This window comes from Varanus komodoensis, unplaced genomic scaffold (genome assembly GCF_004798865.1).
Source record: "Varanus komodoensis strain SLA01 unplaced genomic scaffold, ASM479886v1 scaffold2, whole genome shotgun sequence".
In the NCBI taxonomy this organism is placed as follows: Eukaryota; Metazoa; Chordata; class Lepidosauria; order Squamata; family Varanidae; genus Varanus; species Varanus komodoensis.
Genome location: NW_025335568.1, coordinates 16,430,926 through 16,458,825, shown reverse-complemented (window position 1 = coordinate 16,458,825; position 27,900 = coordinate 16,430,926). Strand labels below are relative to the sequence as shown.

General features: G+C 42.1%; 1 protein-coding gene across 2 annotated transcripts in view; it reads right to left on the bottom strand.

The window, feature by feature from the left end:
- Positions 1-27,900, bottom strand: part of GRID2 (glutamate ionotropic receptor delta type subunit 2) — a 919,670-nt gene that overhangs the window by 6,685 nt on the left and 885,085 nt on the right. For both annotated transcript variants that reach the window (XM_044429596.1, XM_044429597.1), the window contains one exon: positions 2,483-2,723. In XM_044429596.1, coding sequence (XP_044285531.1) covers positions 2,483-2,723 — 241 coding nt within the window. The remainder of the gene's footprint in view (positions 1-2,482; positions 2,724-27,900) is intronic.

Genomic DNA, 27,900 nt, shown 5'->3' with positions numbered 1-27,900 from the left:
TTCTTAGTTGCAAGCCAGAAAATCATGACATAAAGTACCAAGAGACCACTTTATGGTATGTTTATGTGACCTTTCCCTGCACATATTGAAAATTCAACATTTGAAATGCCTAGCTGGCCTTTCCCTACTTCCTCAGGGAGCAAGCCACAAGGATAAAGTTTTTACATGGTTCTTCTAAAAAGTAGCCTCATAAATTGAGGCTGATTAGTAGCTGTCATAGTCTTGTATTGCCAGTTCTCTGATGTAATGTACAGATACACATTTGCCTTGATAAACAGCATGCCTAAAGAGAATGATTAAACATCTGGGGGAGATCGCTGCAAAAGAGGCCAGAAAAGAGCCTTCAGTGGTGGGCAAACCAAGCCCTAGCTTGCACAAAATATTTCGATGATGATGAATTGCATAAATGCACCCTGTTCCCTTGAACAAAGTGGGCCGGTGGAGCTGTGCAAAGCCAATGGTAGCCTTGTCCTATGCAGTTGTTTGCCTGCACATGCAGGGGCTCAAAATGCAGGAGACGGGGATGTGCATGCAATCTTGCCTCCAATATCTTTGGGCAGGTCTGCTTTCTAAGGGCATTTGTGCATTTAGTGCAAAAGTCAGCAGGGGCACTGGAAATACAAACATCCTCACAATCAGGAACACTCTATCAGGGTTCCAGTTTGCAGGAAGATCTAGAAGTATGTTCAGATGAACATGGTCAATATGAAGAGGCTGCAGACCTGGGGACACTGGGAGAGGACTGTATGCACACCCTTCACACAGACTTTTAGCCCTTACATGAGAAGCTGAACACCTGCATATGGCTCCTGGTAGGGCCATTTCACACATTATGGAGAGGCAAACTGGGTTTGCACCTCCTGTACGCTCAGCAGCCAATTGCAGGACACTGACGTTGCTGGTGATGCATGCGCCTGCCAGCCCAGGTTCACTGCATTCACATTTTTAGGTGTATACTTAAAATGCTTGAGGCATGCACCTAAACAGGTAATGTGCGAATTGGCCCTTAGGCAGCTGAAAGAAAATGAAAGCAAATGAGAGATGTCTCTCACAATGATTAAAGTCACATAAACATGTAAAGTGCATCTTGTCTTAATGGCTGGGAACAAGATACCAAGATAAAACATAGTTTACTGTATTTAAACTGTTTAGTGGAACCAAGAAACTACCCAAATAGTTCTGTGTGTCCAAGGACTCTTTGGCTTGTGTTTCTTAAACAACAGCCTCTCTATTTTGTTTGAAAACTTACTTTGAACCTGAGGAAGCTCCAGTTGCTGTTTGCAATATAGCACCGGAGTGTACTGTTCAGAGGGGGAAAAGTAAGCAAATAAACAGATCCCACCAGGGTTGGCAACACACCTGAAGTACCTCTTTGGGTCCTGGCCCAGGTTCAAAGCCATGAAAACTTCCCCTACCACCTCTGATTGCAAAAATAAAGAATACTACCAGTCCTTTCAAATAATTAGATCTAGCGTCAGCTGTGGGAAAACAGCTGAGGCTTATGAAAAGTCTATGTGCAAAATCCATGGAGAATAAATGAGCTTAAAATGTAACTCATCTGAATGGGACTTTTGCATCCTTAACTTTTACTGAATTGTAGCCCTAAATATTTTAAACAGCTTTAGAGAACCTAATAGGTAAATTTGGTATATTGTTTTACTTAAGGCAGCATTTTGCATTCAGACATGACAGAGGAAGTTGAAGGAGCAGTTCTTTAAATAAATTCTATCTGATTAATTAACTGTCATCTAATAGCATAATTATGTTATATTTAAATTAATTAGCAGATCACAAAAGCTGCAGTATAGGAGAGTGTGTAAACTAGGAAAGTAGAAGATAACTTTTACAACTGAATAAACAAAAGCTGGAAGATAAGATCACTTTTAATATTTTCTTTATCATCTTATGGAATACATGCCAAAATATATGGGTGGGAAGGCAGGGAGCAGTGTTCTCAATTAGCAGCCCAACTGATTAAAATGTGACCCCATCTTAATCAATTAAAATTTAAGTGATTAAGTTTCCAATCAAACCAATTAAAGCTGCAATCCTATACACACATATTTGGGAGTAAGTCCCACTGAAATCAATGATACTTCCCTTCGCACATTGGATCAGGCTGTGCAGCTTGCAGTTGTAAAGACAGAGAGCTTACCCACACTAGGAATAGCAGGAAATTCACTGCTGATACTTTACTAACACCACTGATGCTAATTATTGTTCTCTGCATTCAACAGTGAACAGCTGCCAAGTGTGGCCATGATCCTGTGCACAATTTTGTACAACTAGGTCCCACTGAAATCAATTGGGCTGGGTATTTGTAACTATGAACTGGACTCTTGCATTATATATACTTTCCTTCTAGACTATCTTCAGACTTTTTTGTTCATATCTTAGAGATTAAAGAACTTAGGCAAGCATTTTGGGATGCACATTTTCCTTCTCACCTCTAGTGCTATGATGAAATGGAAGGGTCTCATACCTCTTTAGAAGGAACCCGCGAGCCTTTTCTTTTATTCCACCATGTTTCCAACATTGCAATTAAACAGGAGAGAACAATCCCAGCTGCCAGTATGCAAAATACACCTGCAAAGCTCTTTATGTCCAAAGCTCCTCCTTTATATTTAGGGTCCACAGAAGAGTACAGGTCACACTGGCCATTCTTTGGCCACCACTTATGCTTCAGTAGGTCCATATGTCCATTCTGCTGAAGTTCGAGAATCCTTCAGGAGAAATCAAAAGGTCAGACAAAATACCATTGAGAACAATGAGGGCTCACTGTACAGACTCGCATGAGAAAACCCTGCTGCTCAAAGGATCACATGTGAAAGTGAATACATCCCTTTTACCTATGTGGTTAACCAGATGCCGACTCTTCACAACTGGTTCCTGTACCACTCATTGTGACAATCCTATGGACAGAGGATGTTACTGGCACATGATTAGAAGGCTGCATCTATGGTGGGTTTTTCAAACAGCTAGGCTGATGGTAAAGAAAACTTGAAATCCTTATGCAGAGTGCAGTTGTGAGCACCTAGTCTAGCATTCCAGTTCTTTCTTGGTTCATATGACTTGATAACCCTTTCTGGGTGAGAGGCCATGGTAGGGTGATGTGGTGGGTGGACCTTGACTGTCTCCCACAGGGTGGCCTATTTGAAAGCAACATTTACTGGCTTATTGTTGGGGCTGTTAGATCCACAATGGGTTATCATGTTATGTGAACCTGGGTGGCTGATTCCATCATTCAGCCAGAGTGATGTGGTGCTTAGAGTGTTGGACTGGAGACCTGAGCGATGAAGCTCACTGGATGACCTTGGATCACTCACTATAACCTACTTCACAGGGTTGTGGTGAGGATAAAAATGGAGTAGAGGAAGGGAAAAGGCAGGGTATAAATGCAATGTAATAATCATAATCATGGACTGAGGGAAGTGGCTAGCTACTCGTTTGGCAAGAACAGCAGAAGCGCTTTTCTCTTCTAGCTTGTTTCACTGCTAGTGCCAGCTTTGCCCAGCACACGTGCCCACAATGCCCCGCGGAGCTGCTGCCACTGTCTCCCCTGGAGATCGCTTTTCATGCATTCTGATTTGGCAGCTAATGAAAGCCCCATCAGAGTGCCCAAGTGGTTAATTGGAGGGGCTGTCACAGTTTCATCACTCCCTTACAATCAAAGCACAAGGAATGTCTGCAAATGTTTTCAAACCTTTTTTTCCCAAATTAAGCTTTAATTTCAGATTAATCACTAATGCAAATGCACATGTGCACGGTTCCATGGGCTGAAAGTGGCACGTCTTACGTTTGCAATGTCCTGGGAGGGAGTGTGTGTGTCTGCTATCAAAATGCTGTAGGAACTCGCCTGGTCCATTGACCAAAGAGGCTGCCGAGAGCTTTACTTTTTCACTGTGTGTTCTCTTCTTAGTCATACAGTTGCAGAAAAATTGGTTACTCTTCCTAGTAAATTATACTGCATTTGCTTGCATAATCCAGGATAACATGCAATGCTATTTTCAGTGGAACATTTGGTTGAATATATTTAAAAATGTTATTTATGTACATCAATTAATTTTTATGATAAGTTTCAAAAATTAAAACAACCTTAGGGAAAAAATAAAACTAAAAATAGACATGAAATAAAATAGTATTAAAATTTTCTTACATCTAAGTGAATCCATTACAAGAATACATATATACTATGTGCTCCTATTTTTAAAAATCTATACCATACTACTATTCTTAGAGAGAGTACTGCCTAGACTTACTTAAAGGCAGCTGAGACATCCATGTATTTATCCATCCAAAACTTGCACCAAAGACTACCCATTCAAAAACTGACAGTGTTATTTAACATTGATATCTGTCCTTCTGATACTGTAATATTAGCTGTCAAAGGAGTATAGAGGATCCATTCCTATTGACCTTAACTTCCAAGAGATGAGTAGATAATAAGAACATGCATATCCATAAATATGAAAGTCATTTCTGTATTATTTCCCCTAAAAAGCAGGCACTGAGCATTGCCAAAACATGTGAATGAGAGGAGCATTATCTTTATTACAGCTCGAACAACTGGCTAATTTAGATAAACCCTTATTTTAAAAGATGTTATGGAAATCAGTTTACCTGAAACATCAATTTTTGCTGAATTAAATGTAACCTGAGAGCCATTATTCCTTCTGAGATAGATGCCAACAAAGTGATGCATTGACTGGGCAAAAGAAGATACTCTAATTCATTATTCTGTTCTTGCTTAAGACCTGTGTATCAGATCTATGCAGTGATGATAACATTTACAGTCATGGATGGTGAGTCAGGCTGGTGGTTCTTATCTCAGTCAATACCGCCAGTAATGGGGGTGGGGTGTGTGTGAAAATGAAGCTATAAAAGGAGGAGGTCTAAGCCTAGATTCTAGCACACGTTTTGAACAGATGCATTGCAATTTGGCCATAGCTGGCAAATCATAACTAGCACACAGGGTAGCAAATGGCAGAAAGTTTGATCAGGACTGACAAGCTGATCCAAAGAAAAAATCAGCCTGTTCATCCAGGTTCATCAAAAGCACATATTTATAATAGTTTCATGCCACTTAATATACTGAATTAAGGGCACACTCCTTCAGCCACTATGCCAAGCCTAGATGGACATAGGATTATGCAGTGCCCCACTTCTGGTTTGCAGAGTCACTCTGAGGTCAGAGCTGGGCCTCTGAATTTGGACCACCCCTTTCCTCCCTTACAGCCAGTGAGGAAAGAGCCACAGCAGCAGTGGCTTGAAGGTTACATGGGCAATATTAGAGATGATGTTTGCAGGTGGGAGAGGAGGAGACAAGTCTTGGTAGCATATGCACTATCCCAGTGGCACCTCAGCCTGCTTTCCTTGCTTTCTGGGGCAAAACACAAATGGCAAGGATCAGCTGCCTGCGTGCGCGCGTGCGTGCGTGCGTGTTTGGCAGAGTGAGAGAAACACGGCAATGACTTTGACCTCTGTGCTCCTTCCATGTTCGCTGTCCCCCACGTTTGGAGGGTTGCAGGTAGTCACACTGGATTGTGCTGTAAGATTCACACTAAAAGTACAGGATAGCATTTTAAATTCAGTATAAAACCAGATAAAATAAGAAATTAAAATATTACAGCAACAGTAACAGAACTCATTATGGGTTAAGTGTTTGCCCACTGATGTGTTTTAATGGAGAGTTATGGCAAATATGTACTGAGAGCTGAGATACAGAATTTGTGATGCAGCCGAGGAGTCAGAGATGTAGAAAGATGTGGATAATTCCTTAATTTAGAGAAATTATATATCAAGGAAAATTATAGTAGAATCAAAGTGACTAGTCTGTCCGACTGTTTTATGAAGCCAGAAGTCAGATCTAACTTACCCTTTGCAAAATTGCTGAATGTTCCTGCAATTTATTTCAGTCATTTAATAAGAGAAACTAATTTGTGCTGATCTTTTTTAGCATAGGATAAATCTACCACTGGGTCCTTCTGCTGCACAAATCACATTAATTTTCAAAGGTTTTGCATGGGAGAATCATGAAGAACAGTTTGGAAGATAATATTAGGCACTAAAAGCAGAGATTTTTAAAAAGTGACTTACTGCTATGTCAACTTTAATTTGACAGCAACATGCCTTGTGCAATATGTGAATGTTCCACAAGATGGCAGCTTCTGAGCAGGAACAGACCCTGTTCATCATTCCAGTGCTTGGGAAGAGTAAGTAAGCATTTCACTACCAGATAGCGAACTTCCACAATCTTCCTCTGCAGGCATCAATACTCACTTTTCAGAACTTTCAATCTGCAGAGGTTGGCAGCTTCAATGCCCGTTGGGTAGTGTCTCCATTCTGGGCTCTAGCCTGACCGGTAAAGGAGCTGTCCACAGTGCTGAACCACGGACCCAGAATAGGTGCAGCACTGCGGATAGCTCCTTAAAAACTCAGGCTTTCAGTCAGAACTATACCACCCCATGGGAATCAGGGCCACCAGCCTTCCTTGCTTTCTACTAAACTAGGCTTTCTCAAACTTTCAGATCTTAGTGGTAAGATCATGTGCTTTGCAAGCAGAAAGTCTCAGTTTCAGTCCCTGGTTTCTGAATGTAGGGCTAAGAAAGGATCCTGCCTGAAGCCCTAGAATACAATAGATGCCCTCGATGGACCAATCTGGCAACTTCCTACTTTTCTAAACTCATTCCCCCTTCCTGTCCCAGTCAAGAGATTAGCTGTTCGAACCATCCAAAGGTTTGATCAAGTATTAAAAACAAGAATAAGGACAAGATGTTTTGCTTTAGCAGTGCACACTTTTGTGCCTGGTTGTGGATGAGAGGATCAAAGCAGTAGGGTAGAGACAGAATCACTGAGGTCCCTAGAAAACAAGCTGCTTGAAAATAAGGGCCCAGAGAGCTTTCCCTGTCATGGCCAATCAATGCAAATGTTGGAGGCTTCATCACCATGGATCAAAAGGTGGAACTGAGCTCACACAGTCAAGAGACAAGTAGAGATACTCAGGTGTTCCCCAAAGCACATCTGTGTCCCACACTCTCAGAAATCCTGTTTGCACTTTGACAATCATGGAATTGTTCAGTCAATATACCCTAAAAGTTTTTGATACAAAGAATAAGCCATACTTTGTGGCTCACTTTGCCAACATTTCAGAACCTGGCACTCCATTCATAGAACTCTTTCATCTGACTCAGAGACAGGCTGACTCTCCTTTAGCATTGAGCCAGTGGGCACTGACTCAGGTTTCTCTGTATTAGGTCCTGTCTGGGGTAGACATGGGCAGACATGTTCTAGGCACCTGCACTCCAGCAGGGGCCCACTGGGAAGAACTATTTGGTCTTGTTTCCCCTGCTCACCAAAGCAACCTGCTCCTTCACCCTATTGAGTAGTCCTCTGCCAGCTGAACTAGTGAGATGAGAAAAAGAATGGGGAACATGAGCATTTGGTGACAAGGCAGACTTGCTGAGGGTGGACACCCATTGTGAGCTCCCACTGAGGGCACCCATTGAGGGTGCGCTGTCCAAGGGCCCTCAAAAGCCTGGAGCCAGCTCTGATAACAAGAGCCTACAAGGGTCACTGGCATGCACTGTGGTGCATGCCAGCGAGTGCGGGCTAGGGAGGCATGAGAAACAGTAAAGTCAGGGCCACTGGCACTCCTGCCTATAATCACGCCTCAAGTGCATACATGAACACAGCACTGTAGCTGTTTTGCCCAACCCTTTTGCAGTGGACAGTTTCCCTGCATTGAGGGTATTCTATAATGTACTAAGGTCTACACCTTATAGAAGTTCATTGCGAATGTTACTCTTCACAGTGGCCTAACATTGATTTTACAAAAGGAATAATTCAACTAAAACATGAAATGGATGCTTGTATTTGCAAACCTGATGCTGTTCCTCATTCTCAAGACCATGCACTGGAGTACCCTAAAAACCAGCTCTAATGATAGCCTCCTTAGATTGGAGGAACAGTCAATGATTGCTGGACCAGTGCAGTGTTATGACTTTTGCCACTGGGAAATGAAAGCCACAGCCGCACAGTGGTCAGGCCTGAGCATGGTTCAAGCACCAGATACATGTACCTCAAAGGCTGTCTCAAAGAGCAGGGAAAAGAGATCTTCTCACTCATCCCTGAGTGCAGGACATGGAACAATGAACTTAAACTGCAGCATACCAGAAGCAGGCTAGACACCAGGGAAAACTTCCTAACTGTCAGAGCAATGAGACGGTGGAACCAGTTGCTGAGAGAGGTTGCGTACTCTTCCACACTAGAGACATTCAAGAGGAAACTGGCCAGTCATCTGAGTGGGATGGTGTGACTTGGCCTCCTGCACCAGCTGCAGGTTGGACCCAATGGCATTCTTGGCCCCTTCTGACCCTACTGTTCTATGAATCCATGATTCCTCTGCAACATGGAAGCAGGGTAGGTCCTCCAAGGTCTTACTGTGTGTAATCCTAAAGGCATTCTGGCCATCAGCAGCTCTTAATTTCTTTTGGTAAGTGCTAGCTACTTCCACCATAGCAAGACCAGCAAAGCAGGATGGGATTGCTCTGCTTGCCATATATCCAGGATTATACTGCAGTGAAAACAGCACATGCCTCCTTATGCATCATCATATTTATGTATATCTTTAGGCATCAATGCTTGCTGGTATTCAGACAATAGGGAGCTTTATTAGGAATGCAAAATGCTATTTTGGCAGAAAGAAAATAAAAGAAGAGAAGAGAAGAGAAAAGAGAAAGGAGGGGTAGCAGCTATGAGGATACAAGCTAGCATTTCTTCTCTCAGTAATTGAGGTCATACATTACTGAGATTCAGAGAGACTTCAGGGCACATTTGGAGAGAAAGCATCAGATTGTTTGAGGTGGCATGCAATACTGCATGCCAATTTTTCATACCAGGGCATATTAGCCAAAATAGATTATTTCAACTGTTTGCTTCTCTTTATTGAAAACCAAAGATGAGAGGAAATGCTAGAAGCCAAGGTCCAGAAAAATGAAAAGGATTTGACTCTAGCTGGAAGGGGCTCTCTAGTAACGGATCATGGACCACTTGCTACAACATGGAGAAAAATGCCTTGTGTTAATAGTTTGGATTTGATTGTAGCCCAGTGGGAATGCATTCGGATGAGTCTGGGTTGCTAAACAGAAAAGACATTGTCTAGTGTAGAGCTGGGAAACAGAAGATACAGTCCGATCGCACCAATGGCAGATGCTTGTAAGTTTATGAACTTAGAGGCCGATTAGCACCCAGTGGCATGAACAAGGCTTGAAGGCAGCAGTCTGCACCACGCTGTGCCTCCCCACCCCGCATTTTCTCTAAATGGCCACTTTTGGCTGTCTAGGTTTAGCACGGGGGAAGGTGAGGGAAGCACGTGGGGTGCCAAGTGGAATAAACGCAATGATGTGGCTTCACTCCCCTCCCCTTCTCTTCCCGCTCCTCAGTTAGCTCTTTTGCTCCCCCCGCCCCCACCAAGACTAACTGAGAAGTTTGGGGGGCGGGGTTGGGTTTGAGGCCTGACCTTTGGAGTTCCAACTTTGAGATCCATAGGACCTTGGAACTGGGACTCTGCAGAATCTTACGGCCTTGCAGAGGATGTTGTGGGGAGGCCACAAACTGCACCCTAGTGGTAGGTTTACATAATCAGTCTAAATGTCCATGTTGTTTACCGTGGGTAGGATCCCCACTAAGTCACAATGAAGTTTTCACATTGATTTCAATGGGACCCACGTGCAAGAAACTTGGCCTCAATGCATATCCATGGATGCTAGCTTAAAACAATGTATTTTTTGGATTGAAACAAAAACTCATCAACAGCATTGTTTCCTTCTCCACTCCTGGATTTAATGTTGCTGCAAACCAGTTTCTGAGTAGGGGAGGCAACCCATCCTGTCCCGTTTCTTCTTTCTACTCTAAGAGCAGAGCAGAGTAAGAGAAAAAGGCAGAACATTAGGAACTGACTATTGCAAATGATGCAAGCTAGAACTGACTATTGCTATGATGCAATATGGGAAATAAGCCCTGGTGGGTTTTTTATTTCACTAAAGATGTCTGAATTGATGGACAAGAGCAACAGTTCCTGTTACCACCATACACATGTCTTGCACAGACATGATCCCACTGATTCTCACTTCTTGGTGACTATAATAGTTATTTCTTGTTTGTGAAGTTACCTGGGTTGATTCTGTGAATAGTTCTTCATAAATAGCAGAGGCTCAGGTTTTTTCTTCCAAATGTTAGAGCCACAGTGGTTCACATTGTAATCCAAGATCTCTTAAGAAGTTCTCTTTAAAAAATTAGAGACAGAACTCCTTTGAAAAAAATGTGACCCTGTATGTGCTTTGTGCTTCTGATAGCTCTCCATCATCTTGCTCTAAAGCTGGAATAATAATTCTTCCCTGCATGACAAGGCTATAGCAATTCCCAATACATTTTCATAAGCCATTCACTTATCAGAATGACATCCACAGAGTCTGCATATGAGAAATGATGTTGCCAAGCAATTAGAGTGCTGATGACAACCGTATCATTTTCCAATGACATTGTTTTGGTGTTTGTTTGTTTTTAATTTATACAAATAACCAGTTCTGGACTTAATAATTACCTAACTCCTCAGAGTAATTACAAATGCCTGTACTATTCTAATTGTGGGGATATATTGGGACTTAAAAATTATAATGTAAGAAATTCTGATACTTATTACTGAGTTGTTTTTCAGTCCAAAAAGGTCCTCTGGGTGACTTACAATTTAAAACTTTAAAGCAATCTGCAAATGTGAAAACATCACACTGTGAAAAATTAAGAGAAGAAAGCACAGAATGAATACATTTATAATAACTTGAAAGCCAAGCACAACAAGAACATTTCTTAATAGTCCACCTAAAACTAAAACAAAGAAGGGACCAGTTTTCCTCCTTAGGGACAGAAATTCACAACTGTGGTGGGAGCACCAAAGAAAAAGCTCTGCCTCGTGTTCTTTCACAGCTCCTTTAGTCAGTGAGCTATACAAAAGATCTTCTGAAGCAGATCTTGAGTTACAGGCAGGCCTGGACGAGAAGAGGAGGTGTTTCAAATGTCCTTCTCCCAAGCCATTTAGGGTTTTATAGCTGATGAGCAGACCTTGTGTTGGGCACAGGACTCAGTTGGCAGCCAATGCAGATCATGTAAGGGGTCAACAATGTATGTTGCAATCTCACTTCTGCATTTTGCACTAACTGCGGTTTCTGAACAGCCTTCAAGGGCAGCGCCACAGAGAGCCCCACTATGGACAGTTCTGCTTTTGCCAAGAAAGAACGCAACTGGCACACCAGCTGAAGGTGCACCACATCAGCCATGGGATCTCTACAAGCGAGATCCTTTCAAAAAATAATCCAGTCTATTTGGTCTTTCCAGAAATGGCTGTCCAGTTTTAGCTTCCTGCCAAATTTTTATTGCTGCACAAATTACAACAAATATTACTGCACTAATTTCTTTTGTTTGGGACTTTTGTACACCAGACTTTTCATTCACTGCATCTACTGTTCTCGTTGCAGAATTGAGACTGAAGCACTCCTCACTGCCTTTCCTCCTGTTTCACCACTTTAACCTCTAGGTGGCACTGTGGTAAAGCAGAATAGCACAAATACATAAGTGATGGTGCTTCTTGCCCATAGAAGCACTGTGACCATGTAAAGCCACCATGCAGCCTATCAGATTTGGCTAACAAATGACCCCACCAGAACTAAACCAAGCTCTCTCACTGTGTGACACTGCATAGCTCCTTCCAGAACTGGCCAGCAAGCCATTTGTCTAGCTTTGGTCATGCAGCATTGCTGCCGACTGGATGTACACTGCAATCTGCCTTCTGATTAGCAAGTTGACTACTGGGAGCAACAGAGCATTTTCCTCTTCTCCCAAATACCCGGCTCCTTGTGAGCACGATTACAGCTATTTCAAAAAGAACTGTGCTCTCATTGGGGAGCATGAAAAGGACTCTGAGAAAAACGCCTCCCTGTGTTTTCTTGGAGCCCTAGCTGAAGCTACAATCTTTTACCTCTTGTCTTAAAAAAAAGACAAATACATAACATTAAACTATAATGAAGAGCATGCACATTAATATGAAATGAGATATTCATTATGTTTATCGTTGGAATAAGCACTGGAGGGAATTCCTAAATGTAATGCCAGTGTAGTTCTTGAACTTGCTTTGCTATTCTGCTGAGTGCAACGTTTCTGAAAGTTAGAAAAGAAATAGGCAATCAAGATCTTCTGCATATTTTTAATCTGGAAAGGATGCATGGAAGTTATCTTCATTTATTGTCTGCCCAGAGGAGAAAGAACAACAATATGGATGTCCATTTGCCAGTCCTCCATGGTACAGCAGCTGTTACTCCCATGAGAGTCATAAAATATTGTAAATTCATTAAGTCCAGCGCTCTTATTGTAAACATTGAATGAAGTCCTTATGTTGACTCATGAAAGTGCAATGCCTCTGTAACCAGAACAATTTTTGGAAAGCCGGCTCTTTCAGTTCCTTTGCTATTTCCCATTGCCACCCAGGTTAACTTTTACATGATTTGGATTTTAGTGCAAAGGAAAATGTGTTTCCATTGCAGCAACGCAGGGACAGTGTTTTTATGTAAAAGTTCACTCTCTCCACTGACTCCTGTTTCATCTCATCTACCCAGCACCAACTTCAAGAAGCAATTCATCTTATTTTTCAGATTTTCGCAATATGATTTCTTTCCTTTGCCCTCCTAATCCATGGGCCTTCCTCATATGCTCTGTTTCTTTTTAGGCCAAGAGCCTGCAAGTAGAGGCCATCCACTTTGAATCCTTCTAACTAAACAGTCCAGGATTAGGATTCTTCAGTCCCTTTCTTTAAGAAAAAACAGCTGCAGCTCCTGCTCCAAATCTGGCAGAGGAAGCAGAGGCCTTTTCCACAGTTTTTCTGTGGAAGATATTCTCTCTTAAATTGATATTTGCTGCATATAGCAAAGGGGAGATATGGAAAGAAGGGTAATTCTCAATGGAAAAATGGTCCAGGGAGGAAAAAGGTGAAACCCTATCCTACTGCACCGTGATTTGTATTGGGAGCCCATTAATCCCCCTGCTTCCACCGACATTTGAAGACAAATAAGATGAGGGATTGGCATGTGATTAAAATGAAAAGCATGTTATTAAAATAGGGCTGCTTTTGTCCTTGTTAAGACATAGAGATGGCAAACTTCATGAATCAGTGATGCTTTGAACGCAAATCTCTCTAGACTGGGGCTGTGAAAGCTGTGCTCTCAGCCTAATTTCATGTAGGCTGTGGTCTAACTGCAAACGCTTTCAGCAAGGGGTTTCGTTCAGAAATCTGACAAGAGCGATTTGCTGGAGGGAGAGGTGAAAAAATGAAGGAGTGAAGGAAGGATGTCTTCTCTTAGTTCTGGCTCTGCTCAGTGCTGGAACGTGACCTCCAACAGATCAACCCATAGAAATTGTAGCCCTCAAAAGATAACGATTTCCCCACCCTGTTGTAGTTCAACTTCACCCTTCTTCCCCTGCAGCTCAGGGACCTCTTTAACCAGTGATCATGAGATATGATAAGTTGCAGCACTTCTGGTTAATCAGATTTTGGGTCAGAACTCTTTATGGTAGGGCTTTACTCTTCACCTTAGGCAGAAGAAAGCTACAAGGGAAAAATCAGACCAGAAGACAGGCTCTTAATTAAGTCATTCTCTTTGGACATCACATATTTCTCTCCCCCCCCGCCCCCCGCAAAAAGATCTAGGATCCTTGATGGGCTTTTAAAGCATCCCCTAACCATTGAGAAGCAAAATCCAATTAGCATTGTGATGGCTCTTAAGAGTTGTGCTGACTGGTGAACTTTTAGTAATTTGTTATGTGCTATATGCTTATGCTAAAGCTGCAACAGTCATTACATAAATGGCAGGCATGGTCTGTCATAGTATGCCAGTTGTGCTCCAAATGGACAGATAATAGGCATCATGAAAATAACCTAAGAAATACACGAGGTTTCTGCAAAAGATTAATCAACAGCTCCTGCAGAGACAGAAGCCAAAATGGTAAATGGAAACGAGGGCACTAGAGGGATCTTTGAAAAATGTCAGCATAGGTTGGCAACCCAGTATGATATTTAGGTCAAAAGGGAAGGATGGAAAGAAAAGATGCATTGCTTTAATTGTAAGAATCTGGAAAGGATAATCTTAGCCTTGGTATGGCGCTGCAGGCGATGTAGGTTTTTCCTCTTACACAGCTGTTCAGGTGCCCAGTGTCAAAAAAATAAGTGTAGAGCAACCAACACACAGCACTGTTGTTTTGGTCAGTGGAAATTAACCTTACTCAGAGTGATTTTGCATAGAGTCACATAGATCTGCATATTTACCTTTTATTACTACTGACCCTGCCAAAGAGATCAAAATCATGATCCTTCCATATGCAGGCTGGCATCAAGGTTAAGCATGATTGGGCACGCGCCAAGGTCTCACAGCTAAGCAGAAGCCCTCTGACAAGAGCTCCCTGGAGCTGCTTCTCCTTTTCAGCTTTGCACCCTGCTCATTCACCATCTCATTACTCCAGCAGTGGTGGCAGCAGTGGTGAGAATGAAGAAGAGGTAGATGCCACAGCCTATTGGCTCATTGCGCCTGGGGGCAATGATGGTGAGAAAGTAGTCCCACTGGGGGTTTCTTGCCAAAAGGTCCTCAAAGGCCCATGGCTGGTGTTGCCCCTTTGCCATTGTACTAGGCAGGGCCTCAGCTGCAAACAGAGCTCTTGATCCAATGAGAAACTAAGCTGATCAGAATAATACAGCAAGGGACCACATGTGGATGTGACAAAACGATAGGAGATCAAAAGGAAATAGGGCACCAGTTCTGTACAGGGAATGCATGTGATCCCTATATCATCCTTCTTTAACGAAAACAAAAAACTGGATTACAGAGTACTAAAAACGGGGTCAGAAATGACCATTTCTGCATGAATCCAAGGTTTGTGCTTTCAATTACTCCCTTAAGCTTGTAAACAATGACTTTTACAAGGTCAGAAGGCCCTATCTTATTATACAGCCTGCTTCTTAAAAATCAATTTCAATCACAGAAAACAGAAAAGAAAAAGATGAGAGGGTTAGGAAAGAACTTGCTCTTCAAAGAAAAAAAAAATCAGCAAATGCATTATGTGGTGTGTAAGAATACAGTTCAGAGTCTATAAGGCTACTCATCCATGTACTTATTTTGGAGTTATCCCTCCATTATCAATCGAGCTATTGCAGAGACAGCAACTGGGAAATTGTACATTCTTAGGTAAAACTGGCAACAGAATACAAATGCTATGTTTTTATAAGCTGAAACTCCAAATGCTATATAAATGTCCAAGAAGTTTATGGCAGTTACTTGCATTAAAAAATTATGCCTATAATAATAGTATGCATCAGCACTATAATCTCTTGTTTTAATGACAGTCCTGCAGAGACAGTAGAAAGCAAAATTAATGTTCCACTAGCAAACATTCCAATTCCCCCACCCTTGGTACAATATTCTCCTGGTTACCAGAGCTTTGCTTATCCTGCCTTTGAGTGCTCAACCTATAGCACACATTGCGTAAAAGGTGCAGGACAAATTAGCAAGGGAATGAATAATGAGAACAGAGGTTTTCAGACTGTGTCTCACATCAAGAAAATAATTATCTAAGTCCTTGGAAGGCTAGCTAAAGATGAAACAATGAGGCTCAGCAGGTGCCATTCAGTCTTGTCATGCTGGCGTTTGTTCTTATCTTGGGTACATTTTAACTGCCAGAAGTTTAATTTTGGTGGAAAGGTGTGATATTAATGTAAGAATGAATCAATAAACACAGTAGTAAACTGCGCAAGTGATCTACAAAGCAAATGGAGAACTTGAGCTGACCATTCACAAAACATGCTTCTATATCTTCAAAAATGAAGTACATTTAGGAACCCAAGTAAAATATAAAGTATTGCTTCAACACTGTCTATTTGCATGAAAGGTAGTAGGATAACCAGCTACTCATAAAATCACAGTATCTGCTCTGCTGGACTGCCTTTTCAGCCAATCAAGGCAAAGGCATTGTCTAAAGATAAAGGTTGGACCACTCCTAACATGTGAACATATGACGCTGCCACATACTGTGTCAAAACCATTAGTTCATCCATCTTAGCATTGTGGTGACCTGGCAAACTCTCTTCCATCTGTGCTTCCCATGAGCCTCTTAATCTGAGATGAACCTGTGAGTTAGCTTTGGCATGCGAAGTATGAGCGCTGCCTCTTGGCTATGACACAACTGTTGAACTGTTCTCCGAAGCAGGCAAGACCTTCTGCTCTGCTCCAAGCTTTTTGATCCGTCTGCCCCAGAGCAGAGCCAGTCCTACTATTAGGCAGTGTGAAGCAACTTCTTCAGGCAGCAGCTGTGTCGGGAAGCAGCAGCCGTGGGCCCTCTGTTGGATGATGGAACTAAGTATGCCACACTGCCTGACCTGCTTCCATAACTGGCCTTGGATGCAGTGGGGGATCGTGCCCCTTGACCAGTAAGACCCAACTACCAATCCATTTGGGCTTGTTCCTGGAAAGGGGAGAAAGCATCATCTTTTCCTTGTCCTCAGGCAACACAATACCTTGGCCTGGCTCTGTCCCAAAAGGTAAGTTACTTGTTGTCATCAGCAATGTGGTTTATTCACTCGAACATGCCAAACCTTTGACATGATTTTAAGGGTGTTTTCCCACAGGAGGTAAGTCAGAAAGCGAGTCTCTGCTTTTAACAGCACTGACGGGACCCTCAACAAAACAAGTCATAAATAAGCAGCTGCACCGCGCTGTTGACCTTATGGTGCTGAACTTAATAAGGGATGCCGTATTGGGTGATTTGCTCCTAACCCCGAATGGCAAAAGCCACGGGCTACTTTATACCAAGTTGCTGGTGCTGAAATATTTACTCAGTGAATGACACTATGGCAAGTTTCAATAACAGGAAGAAACAGCTTCATAAAAATTGAGTGCCATCCAACACTGATAACAATCAGTAAAAGGACTCTTCGTCTCATCTGCTGATAATCAAATCCCTCTGGCAATATATTGAATGTAACAGCTGAAGTATACTGTCAAGGCTGGGGTTATTTCTCTCTCTCGTCTTTCAGAAACTCTGTGAAATTAATTCCTTCTGCTCTTCCCCACTCTTAATAAACAGGCCCAATCTACACAAAGAGGTGAAACTATTAAGGGGCTGCAGTTGGGGGAAATCACAATTGAATGCTCTGCTCATATCAAAAAGCAAAGGAAAAATATTTTTCCATATGGATAACTAAATGTCAGGGAGACACGCTGCAGCATTAAAAATTCTTTGCTTGCTTGCTTCCTTCTTTTTAAGGAACGGTTTTGGAATATTTAGACTGGCAGTTTGGTTTCATCCTCCACCCCCTTGCTTGAACTTTGGATTCAAATGCTGAATCAACAGTATATTTGATAGCTACTTTGGTGAATTATTTTTGACCTGGACCAAGGAATACAAGATTTAAGTCTCTGCTGAGCTATAAAACTTATTGGCTGTGAAGACACCGTGGGCTGGGACATAACATTCCAGGTCTAGATAACTACAGGGGAGAAATGGCTTCATCACAGCCACAAGGGCTATACTTCATAGTGTAAGAGAAAGCAGTGTCATTGTTAGGAGCTGCTGCCTTTAAGCATAGTGGTTTGCTTATCCAGTGGGCAAAGCAGGGGGTGGGCAGTCTAAGTCATTATATGAAAGTTGGGGTTCTTAAACTTTCTACATCAAGGGATCTCTTGAGAAAGCTGGAAACACTCAAGCTTCACGAGTCAGAAAGTATTAAAGAAGGGGTAAAACCAGTTACACGGTGGCAGTAGATGGAGATGAAGTGTAGCATTATAAGCTGGCAATTAGAATTTTACATTGCGACCAAATCCCACTTTGGAAATTGCTAAATTCTTTGCTGCAGTGTTTTCCTTGTAGCAAATAATTTCTTTGTTCAGTTTTCCTCAGACATCAGCTCCAGAGGGATTAGTGCTCAGCCTCCCCATTTCAGGCAGAATGGGCTAATTCAGGGACCTCTCATTTTATATTGTTCCTCTCTTCCTTCCTCAACCAGTACATCTCATTTCTTCTAATTTCTTCTCCCCCCCTTTTTTCATATTTCCCTTTATCCTGTTCACAATTGCCAGTTTCATTACTTCCTCCTGCTGCTTTTACATGCACTTCCTCACTTAATATCTTCCTTCTTTCATCCCATTCCTATTTATTCCCAGTTATCAAAAACCACCACCAGCAGTTCAAAAATTCACCTTCCTCCAGCTTCTGCTCCTACAGACCTGTGTGGTGTAACTGGCATGGATGAGGCACATAGGATTTGCCCCACAGTTTGAGAAACACTGTGCTATTTCATTTAGTTTCTTTTACGTGTCTCCTTCTCCCAAGTTCCCTTCCTTAGTTCTTTGTTTTTTATTTTCCATGTTTCTTAGCCAGGTATTCACATGGTCTCCCCATCTCTACCTTGCTAGATTTTGTTAACCTGGGAACAAAAAGCAGCATGTATGTTTGTTGTTTTGAGACTGAGGTGGTGATCTCCTTGTAAATTTGTGTTGAGAAAGCACACAGATCTGAGAATAGTCTCTGACAACAGTAGGTTTCCAAGTGAATTGAGGCCAACTAAGAAATACAGTCCTTTGTGTTCATTTCTCCTGAAACAAGGAAAATATACCACCTTGGCTTTATGTTTCCTTTTTTTTCTCCCCCAGGCCACTCTAAATCCATTACATTGCCCCTTGTGTGGCCCACCCTTTGCTACTGAAACGCAAAATACCCTTTGCCATGCTTAGCCTCCAAAGCCCTGCCCCGCCATTTTCCTAGTACCCTTCCAAATCCTTATGGGGTCAGCCAAATAATACATCTCCCTGCCTTTCTAGCAGTACATCTTTTAGGGGGAATGTTTTGCCATCTATTGCTAATAGTATACTAAAGTCACTGTATGTGTGCAAAACATTTACAGTAAATTAAGACTTCAGTTACCCTGGTCTGACAGAAGACAAACAAGTGGATCCTAGATCAAATCAAGCCAGAACTTTCTCTAGAAGCAAAAATGACAAAATTGAAGCTGTCATACTTTGGACGCAAACAGGAAGGCAGAACTCACTGGAGGAGACAGTCGTGATAGGAAAAGTCAAAGGCAGAAGAAGAAAAGAAAGACCAAATATGAGATGGATTGACTGCATAAAGGAAGCCACAGCCTTGAATTTACAAGAGCTGAGCAAGGCTGTTGTGGACAGGACATTCTGAACAGCCTTCATTCATAGAGTCACCAAGTGTCAGAGAAAAATTGATGACACGCCACCACAACAAAGGCTTCTGTGTTTCAACTGGCAGTGTTCTCTAGCAAATTTCCCCATTTTATTAAAGTGCAGTGTAAAATCAGTGTAAATCAAGAGTAGACCGATGTACTCCTAGACACATTGATGCCCTCCAACGTACCCTACTAACCTGATATATTCCTCCTCCTTCAATTAACTCATTTTCTTGTATATGAAATAGGCTTCTGGTTGGTGCTGAAAACTGTGGGCTCAGATTAGCTGATTTATGAGTTGGGGCTTAGCCTCCCCAACTTTTCATGGTACCCAGTTCTTTGAATATATTACTTGTGCTTTGCTATGCCTCATATGGCAGCCATTTTGTGGTGACACCATAGAAGAAACATGGCAGTTTCCCAATTTGCCAAATGTATCTGCTGCCCCCAAAGGTTCCCTGTACTTGCTGGAAATCCTTGACTTTGTGTCTGTTTCTAGGTTTGTTGAGAAAATATACACACATGCAGAGTCACATACACATACCGAGTATAAAACAATTTACATCTTACTACATCCTTAGCTGCATTAGGGAGAAAAACACCTGGCATTGCTTCTATGCAACTTCTAGCTCATATGATAAGAACAAGAGCCAGTGTGGTTAAAAAGGCAGTAGTTAGACTGTTGGTTTGAGACTTGCAGGTCTGGATTCTAGTCCCCACTCAGCTACGAAGCTCAGTGGGTGGCTTTGGGCCTGTCACAGAAAGGGAAAAATGATAATATAAATTTACTAATAATGTGCTCCATCAAAGCTTAGATTTCAAAGTACTGTACTTTGCCATTTTCTCAGGGAAGAACTAGATGTGGTACCAAAGAGATGCATGTCACAGTCGTATAAATAAAAATAAGTAAATGTGTATTTATTTATATAATAAAACAGTGGGAGGAAGAGAGATGCTAAGCCATCCTTCCAACCCCCAATTCCCATCTTCTCAGTCTCTCTCTCTCCACCCCACAGTTTTCTAGCCAGACTCTGAGTGGAAATAGAATTTCTATAAAATCAAAATGAAAATATTAACAAGAATAGCCTTATTGCCATAGACCTTTGGTTTGTATGTTTTGATGTATTTTATTGTTGTTTTTAATGTGTTATTGGTTTTATTCTGTTTTTATTCTGTTTTTATCTCATGGTTGTGAGTGGCCCAGAGTTGCTGTGGCCCCACTGGGTGGCATACAAACATTTTAAATAAATAAACAAATAAATCTCATTATGTATTCTGAATGGATCGCACGCATTATCTTCTAAAGCCTGATAGGAAGCATGGCAGTTCAGAAAGCTTGTTCTCCCATTCTTCCTTCCTTCTATATAAATTATTGTCCCGCAAGGAGTGCAGGCTCTTCTTGAACAACCTGAGGCTGCACAGCACCCAAGAACACACGTGGCTTATATCATATGACGAGAAAGCTTGACACCCCTTTGCCACCATCTTTTGTGATTACAGGGAAGTCTCCTGGAGGAAGGACTTGGAAAAGAGTGCCCCATCATCAGGGGGACAGTTTGTCTCAATTTTATATGCCTTGTAACTTGCACCTCCTTAGATCGTGAATCAGACCATCACCTCATCTGTTCACATAAACCTATAACTTAATTTCACATCCAGAGCTGAAGGGATGGAGTGCTGCTTGCAATAAGAGAACTGTTCCTTTTTCTGCATGAAGATGTGTTCAGCCTCTTAAACAGATCTTTAACCACAAGGAGCTGGTTTTTCACTGTTTGTGCAATCTCAATGCTTAGAATTTCCTTAATCTAGCCAAATAGAATGTTAATATTTTAGAATATGAATGCCATGGAAATCTGTCAGTTTTGAATTCCAACACAGATGTTATTTTGCTGATACAGGCTATTATTCTGATTCTTTTGTATGTTTGATTTTTTAAAACAAAGTTGTTATACACACAAGCAAGCACCCAGAGAGGATAAGTACACAAGAACTGATTTCTTTCCAATGCAATGAAATTAAAATGTTTGTTTTAGTATCTAAGCAACAGAATTCATTTGTTTATGAATAGAGCTGAGGTTGAAAGCCCATGCTTTTTGCAAGCAGAACCTTTTCATCTTGCCATCTTTGTGATATCTAGGACTTTAATAAGCCATACCTTTATTGTAATTGGAGGCTTTCAGTGTCCACCTGAAATTATCTTTGCCATGGACATGTATAGTATTAAAAGATTTACAGCAGATTGGAAAGTGCTATCAACCTCATTAAGTAAAATAATGATATGATTCATAGAAACATTCATGTTGCTATTTGACTCATTGCACCCCACACGTCACTCCTTATGTTTGATCCTATCTGGTTTACTTTTTGCCAGTAAAACAAACAGCCACATACCAGTTAGTAGATTCACAGATAGGTGGAGAAGAGGAAGGCTTGGCTAACTATGACTGGATTTGCAAGTCCTGACAAGCAATCATTTTCTAAAAAGCCAGTGTGGGCTTGCTGTGTTGCCCAGACCCAGCTGAGGTATATCACCAAGCCTTGTCTTGGCCATGGAAAACCATGACAGGAAAGTTGAACCATGCCAGGACACCTTTTTTTTCAAACCCTAACCCTACCCTGGTGCTCACCCCTAACCCTAATACAGGGCGAAAGTTCCACTGAAAATAGGATGATTCTGAAAAAGCCTTCCTTGAGTAGCTTTTCCTGCACAACTCATCATTTCTGCCCATTCAAAACACATTCCAACTATCAAAATCATACCAAGACACCTTGTTTTTCTAACCCTAACCCAGTGATGGTAAACCTTTTAGAGACCGAGTGTCCAAACTGCAACCCAAAACCCACTTATTTATCGCAAAGTGCCAACACTGCAATAAAACCTGAAAACAGCCAGTCCAAGCAAATATATATATAACCTTGGCGGTCTATCTAGGTCAGGGGTCTCAAACTCAACTTACCTGGGGGCTGCTGGGAGTAGAGTCTGGGTGAGGCTGGGCTGCATCAAGTATTCCACCCCCGCGGTGGTGGTGGGCCGCTCATCCCGTGGCCGGCCCAGGCGCCGCCGGCACTTTGAAGGCCGCAGGGCCCCTCCCCCGTGCCCGCCCGTCCCGGCAATTGGCCCACAGGCCGTTAGTTTGAGACCCCTGCTCTAGGTGAACTTTAGCAACTTTGATGGCAGAGATCTATAAGGTCTTTTCCAGCCTTTACTAGCCAAGGTCCTTTGTATTGAAAATGTCGAGGCTGAATATAGGGTGTTCTGCAAGCAAAGCATGTGTCACGCCACCGTGCTGGGCATCCTCCTGAGTAGCCAATGGGTTCTCCTGAGGTACAAGTCTTGTTCACAGGTATCATGTGTGAGAGCTATTAATTGCACCCAGGCCACCTCAGTGCTTGTGTCGGGATGAAAATTAGGATTGCCTGGAATAGCCCTGCCACTGAGCTGCAAATTCACAGCTGCTGGAGAAGACATCCCATAAGTCACTGTCCTGCCTGTGAGAGTTGCAGTAAATAATTCTGGGGGAAGTCTCACCCTTAGAACTGCTGGAGGCTCAGCCATCAGACAAGTTGATACGAGACAATGAGAAGGACTAAAGCAACCCATGCTGAAGCAGCAGAGAATCTTATTTATGATCATGTCAATGAACCGGTCCCAAACCTTTTACTTCTGCCAAGCAGGAAGGGGAAAAAAAGAGACAAAGCGCTAAGAAAATTTCAACAGCTCTTTAAAGGGTAGAATGATCACTTAGGCATCAGCCAAAAGGAGACACACGTTTGGATGGAATGTGCATATGCTAATTCCAATTTAGAAGTAATCGTTATCATTTAAATGGAAATACAGACATTTCACACACACCTCCTCCGGAGAAGGTGGCTGCAAGGTGACCTCTCTGCTCAGGCTGCCATCCAGGTGCTAATTGCCGATCCACAACTTTAAAGTAGCTCTTCCTTCCTGCGGTTCTGGCTTTGACTGACTGGCCCTTCAAAAAGGAGATGCCTTCAGCTGGAGTATCATCCCATGCAAAGTAGGATATATTTCCAGTGCTATGAAATCCACTTTGTCTTCTTGAATACAATTTTGTCTATCTCTCTCATCTATCAGTCTTTCATCTATCATCTTTATCATGTTTATATCCTGCCCTTTTCCCTTCCAAGGAACTCAAGGCAGCTTCACATAATTCTCCTCCTTGTCATAATCTTATCCCCACAACAACAACCCTGTGAGGTAGGTTGGGCTGAGAGTCTGTGACTGGCCTACAGTCACCCAGTTGGCTCCAGGGCTGAGCGGGGACTAGAACCCAGACCAACTGACTCCCAGTCCTGCACTCTTAACCACTACATCACACTGGAGGGGAGGTCCACAGGAGGAGCAGCTTAGGTCTTGTTTCCATTTCTGTATTGCCCCTTGATTTGATCAGCTCTCCCATCACATCAAATTTCGGGAATTAGAATTGTATGAGGAGGATTTCAGATCAGGACAATGGTGCTAGAGAGGAGTTAGATCTTTCTTCCAAGGCTATTTGCTTTGGGGAGACCCCACATTTGGCCCATTAGGGCAATGCTGAATTTCAGCATTCTAATGGCGCAAATAGCAGCCCTGTGCTTGTATATGCATATTTTCTCCATGGAAACTGTTTTTGGGGAAAAGGTCAACTCCTTCTAGGATGGTCGTGTGTTTGATGTTACAGAGGACGGTCCTCTATTTAAAAGGTCACCCACTTCAAGTCTTCTTTACGGGCAAGGGGCCTAGAAAGGAAAGCAGGGCCCCAAGGCTGCCCATCAATACTCAGTTGCAGGCTAGGAAACTGGGTAGTCACACAGGACAGTGGGTCATAATCTTTCCCACTATTTTTATTTGTGCTTCCATTTCAACTACACTAATAATTTCCAGGTTTTTAAAATATATGCCTATAAATGAACACAACTAATTTTTACACAAATTCATGTTTTCTTTTATAAACAGTTTAGGACCTCAATGTTTGAAGGAGCTGCTCATTCCATATATGCCTGCCCAGTCTCTAAGATCTGGAGCAGAGGTCCTTCTTCGGGATCCATCTTTGAAGGCGATCAGAAGAGTGGCTACTCAGAACAGGGCCTTCTCTGCAGTGGCAGTCCAGCTGTGGAATCGACTCCCCGGAGATGTGTGCCTGGTGCCAATGCTTTTTTCACTTTGTTGCCAGACCAAAACCTTTTTATTTTCCCAGTATTTTAAATTCTAGTGTTGCTTTTAGTATTGCTTTTATATTTTATGTGTGATGCTGTGTCCTGCTTTTATGTTATTGCCACCCTGAGACATTGTAAAAGGTGGGATGAATGAATAAATAAACAAACAAACAAACAAACAAATAAATATAGAGATGCATGTCCTCTTTTTTTTTTGGAAATGTGTGTGCCCACTTTTATGCTTCCCTCTAGCATTAGAGTCACAACATAAATCTCTCCCCTCCAGGCCTGAGGCTTCTCACTTCTGTTTTAAGTCTTGACTATTTATTATCAGTTATTAGAACTGATTTAGGACTTCATTCATTGCCTTTGTGTACATGTGGTTTTAGCATCCCATCCTATCCCATTCTTACCTTACTTTACCCTAACTTACACTACTAAATTGATTGGTTGTATACTGCCTTGGGAGAGTTTATCCAAAAAAAGCAGCTTATACATATTTTAAATAGATAAAGGTCAGTTTGAATAGTGCTAGATCTGGGGTATATTTTGCTTCCTTAAAGCCACTGTTTCTCACTTTGCAAGATTCTGACAACACAGATCAACTTCTCTTTCATGGACACCATGTTTACACAGCTTAAGTCTTATAAAGCCGAACACAACCTGGCCCCATAGAGTATAGCCTGTCAGGTGCTTTGCAAATTCCAGTCATAGCTGATGGCGCATATTGTGGTTAATACATTATACTGTCTGCAAATTTATGCAGGTGCCCGAACAGTGCAATCCAACAGAAATCTGCAGAGAAGTAAGTCAAGGAAACTTACTCTTGAATATGTATGTGTAGGCGTGCAGCCTAAGGGCACAATCCTATGTATGTTTAGACAGAAATAAGTTCTACAAATACCAACAGTGATAATGAATAGACTACAAACAGTTGTCAAGATTGTGCTTAGTATGGAGAAGCCAGTGTGTACAGGTAGATAATTTCATGCCCTAGACAGGGTGCAGTCCTACTGAGATGGTGTTCTAGGGGCCATAAGATCCTTCCAATTCCCACCTCCAAAAACAGAGAAGTTGGTTCTTGGAAGCAGGGAGTCCCAACTGTGGTTCCCCACATTCCATCATGGAAACTCCCAGCATCTTCCAGACTGCAACCCTGGCTGGAGGACAGAGGGAACTGTAGTCCTTTTCTCTGCCCAAACATGCACAGCATTGCATCCCAAAGGTGTTATGATTTGCAGTCAGTGTAGAGTCTTAGTGATCACCACTGCTGTTTTTCTCTTTCTTTTAGCTATAACAAATCCTTGCAGGTCTTTTGCTTTTAATCCTGTTGCATTAGTATTCGATCTGTTCTGTTCTCGCCCCCCCCCCTCCCCAATATGTGGCATCATTACCATGTGGAAGTAATACAGTCAGATTAATTAAGATGTCCTTCCAGCTTCTATATTATGAAGTTAATGGATTGCTGAAGTGCTGTTTTGCTTTCCTGGGCTGATCTTTCCATGCATGGGAGGGACAAGAACATGGTATCCATAGCAATATGCAGCTCAAACCTTTGTAGAGCATACAAGTACTAAATGTTCTTTCATTCTTGATTTCTTTCATGTACACCATTTTCAACAACTATAAGTCTTGCTGAGTGTTTTTGATCATCCACTGACTACCAGTAGTAAAGGTCTCGTACCCTCCCCTTTTTGGACCATTGTTAATCATCAAGAACCACAGGATTCTGTATTAGGACGAATGCTTTTCAACCTTTTCATAATTGATCTGGAATTAGAAGTTGCCAAGTTTGCTGATGACAGTAAATTTTTTTGGAAGCCAAACAGGATTGTGAGAAGCTCCAAAGAGATCTCTCCAAGCTGGGATAATGGGCATCAAAGCAGCAAATGCTTTTCATAGAAGCAAGTGTAGAGTATTGCATTTTGGGGCAAAAATTCCCAACTTCAGGTATACACTGATGGGATTTAAGCAGTGACTGAGCAAGAAAGGGGTAGTGGTGGGCAGCTGATGAATACCAGCCCAGTGCTTAGCTGCTATGAAGAAGGCAAACTTCATGCTAGGCATAATTAAACATGGAATAGAAAATAGAACTGCCAAAATCTTACTTTGCTTATATAAATCTTTGGTGTGACTGCACTTGGAATATTGTGTTCAGTTCTGGTTGCCTTACCTTACATTATTGAGCTGGAAAAAGTACAGAGAAGGGCAAATATAATGATCAGGCAGCTGGATCAGCTCCCCTATGAGGAGCAGCTATAACAACTGCACTGTTCAGTTTAGAAAAAAAGGTGAGTTAGGGGAGACATGCTAGAGGTGTTTAATGTAATGCACACTGTGGGGAAAGTAGAGAGGGAGACATTTTTCTCCTTCTCCCATAACACTTGAACCTGCGGTCATCTCAGGAAGCTGACTGCTGGGAGGTTTAGGACAGATCAAAGGAAGTACTTCTTCACACAGCTTATAGTTAAACTGTGTGATTCTCTGCCATGGGAAGTGGGGATGCCCGCCAGTCTGGATGGCTTTAGAAAAGGTCTGGACAGATTCGTGAGGGAGGAAGCTATCAGTGGCTGCTAGATTGCAGGCCACATGCTACCTCCTTTCCTGGAAGTGGCATGTCTGCATACACCGGGTGCTGAGGAGCTTGGGCAGAAGGAGGTCTTGCACCCATCTTGCTTGAGGGATCCTGTAGGCAGCTGATTTGCCACCAAGTGTACAGAGTGCTGGACTAGATGCAATTCTGGTCTGATCCACGATGGCTTTTCTTAGGTTCTTACATTCAAGAAGATCTTTCTGGGCAATGGTATGTTTAATGTCAGGAATAATGGTTGGGTAGGTCCTGTTTCTTGAACCAGCAGCCTATGCTCCACAGATAAAATCTATGGTTGTGTAGTATTGAAAAGAGCAATTTTCAACTCACCATCTCCAATGGATAGCTCTATATTTTCTAATCCATTCCTCAGTTTCCCTGTTTCCTCCAACTGAATTTGTTCTCCTGCGATGATAAACCAGGATTCTAGGAATCTGGCTTATCATTATGTCTGAACAGGGCCACCATCTCCTTCAGATTAATAGAGCAAAAACCCAAACCAAAACAAGGATCCTTTTAAAATCATGCTCTTTTAAGAATTAGAAGTGCCATTGGATTCAATGGAGCATGCTTTCAAGGAAAGCATGTGATTTGTGAGTAAATCCTATTGAACTTAATGAGAATTGTGCTAAGTAGACATGCACACAATTATACTGTAAGGCATCATTCACACATTTGGCATTCTCCAATATCTTATTTGCTCAATGGCTGTTGATCCCCCAGTATCTTATTTGCTCTATGGTTGTTGATCCTGGTGAAAAAGATGAATGAAACCAGGCTATATGTATAGATGTGTGCTTAAAAACTTGTGTATTATATTGTCATGCTTCCTCTTTAAAATTCCATGTAGTTGTATTTTACAAGCTGGTAT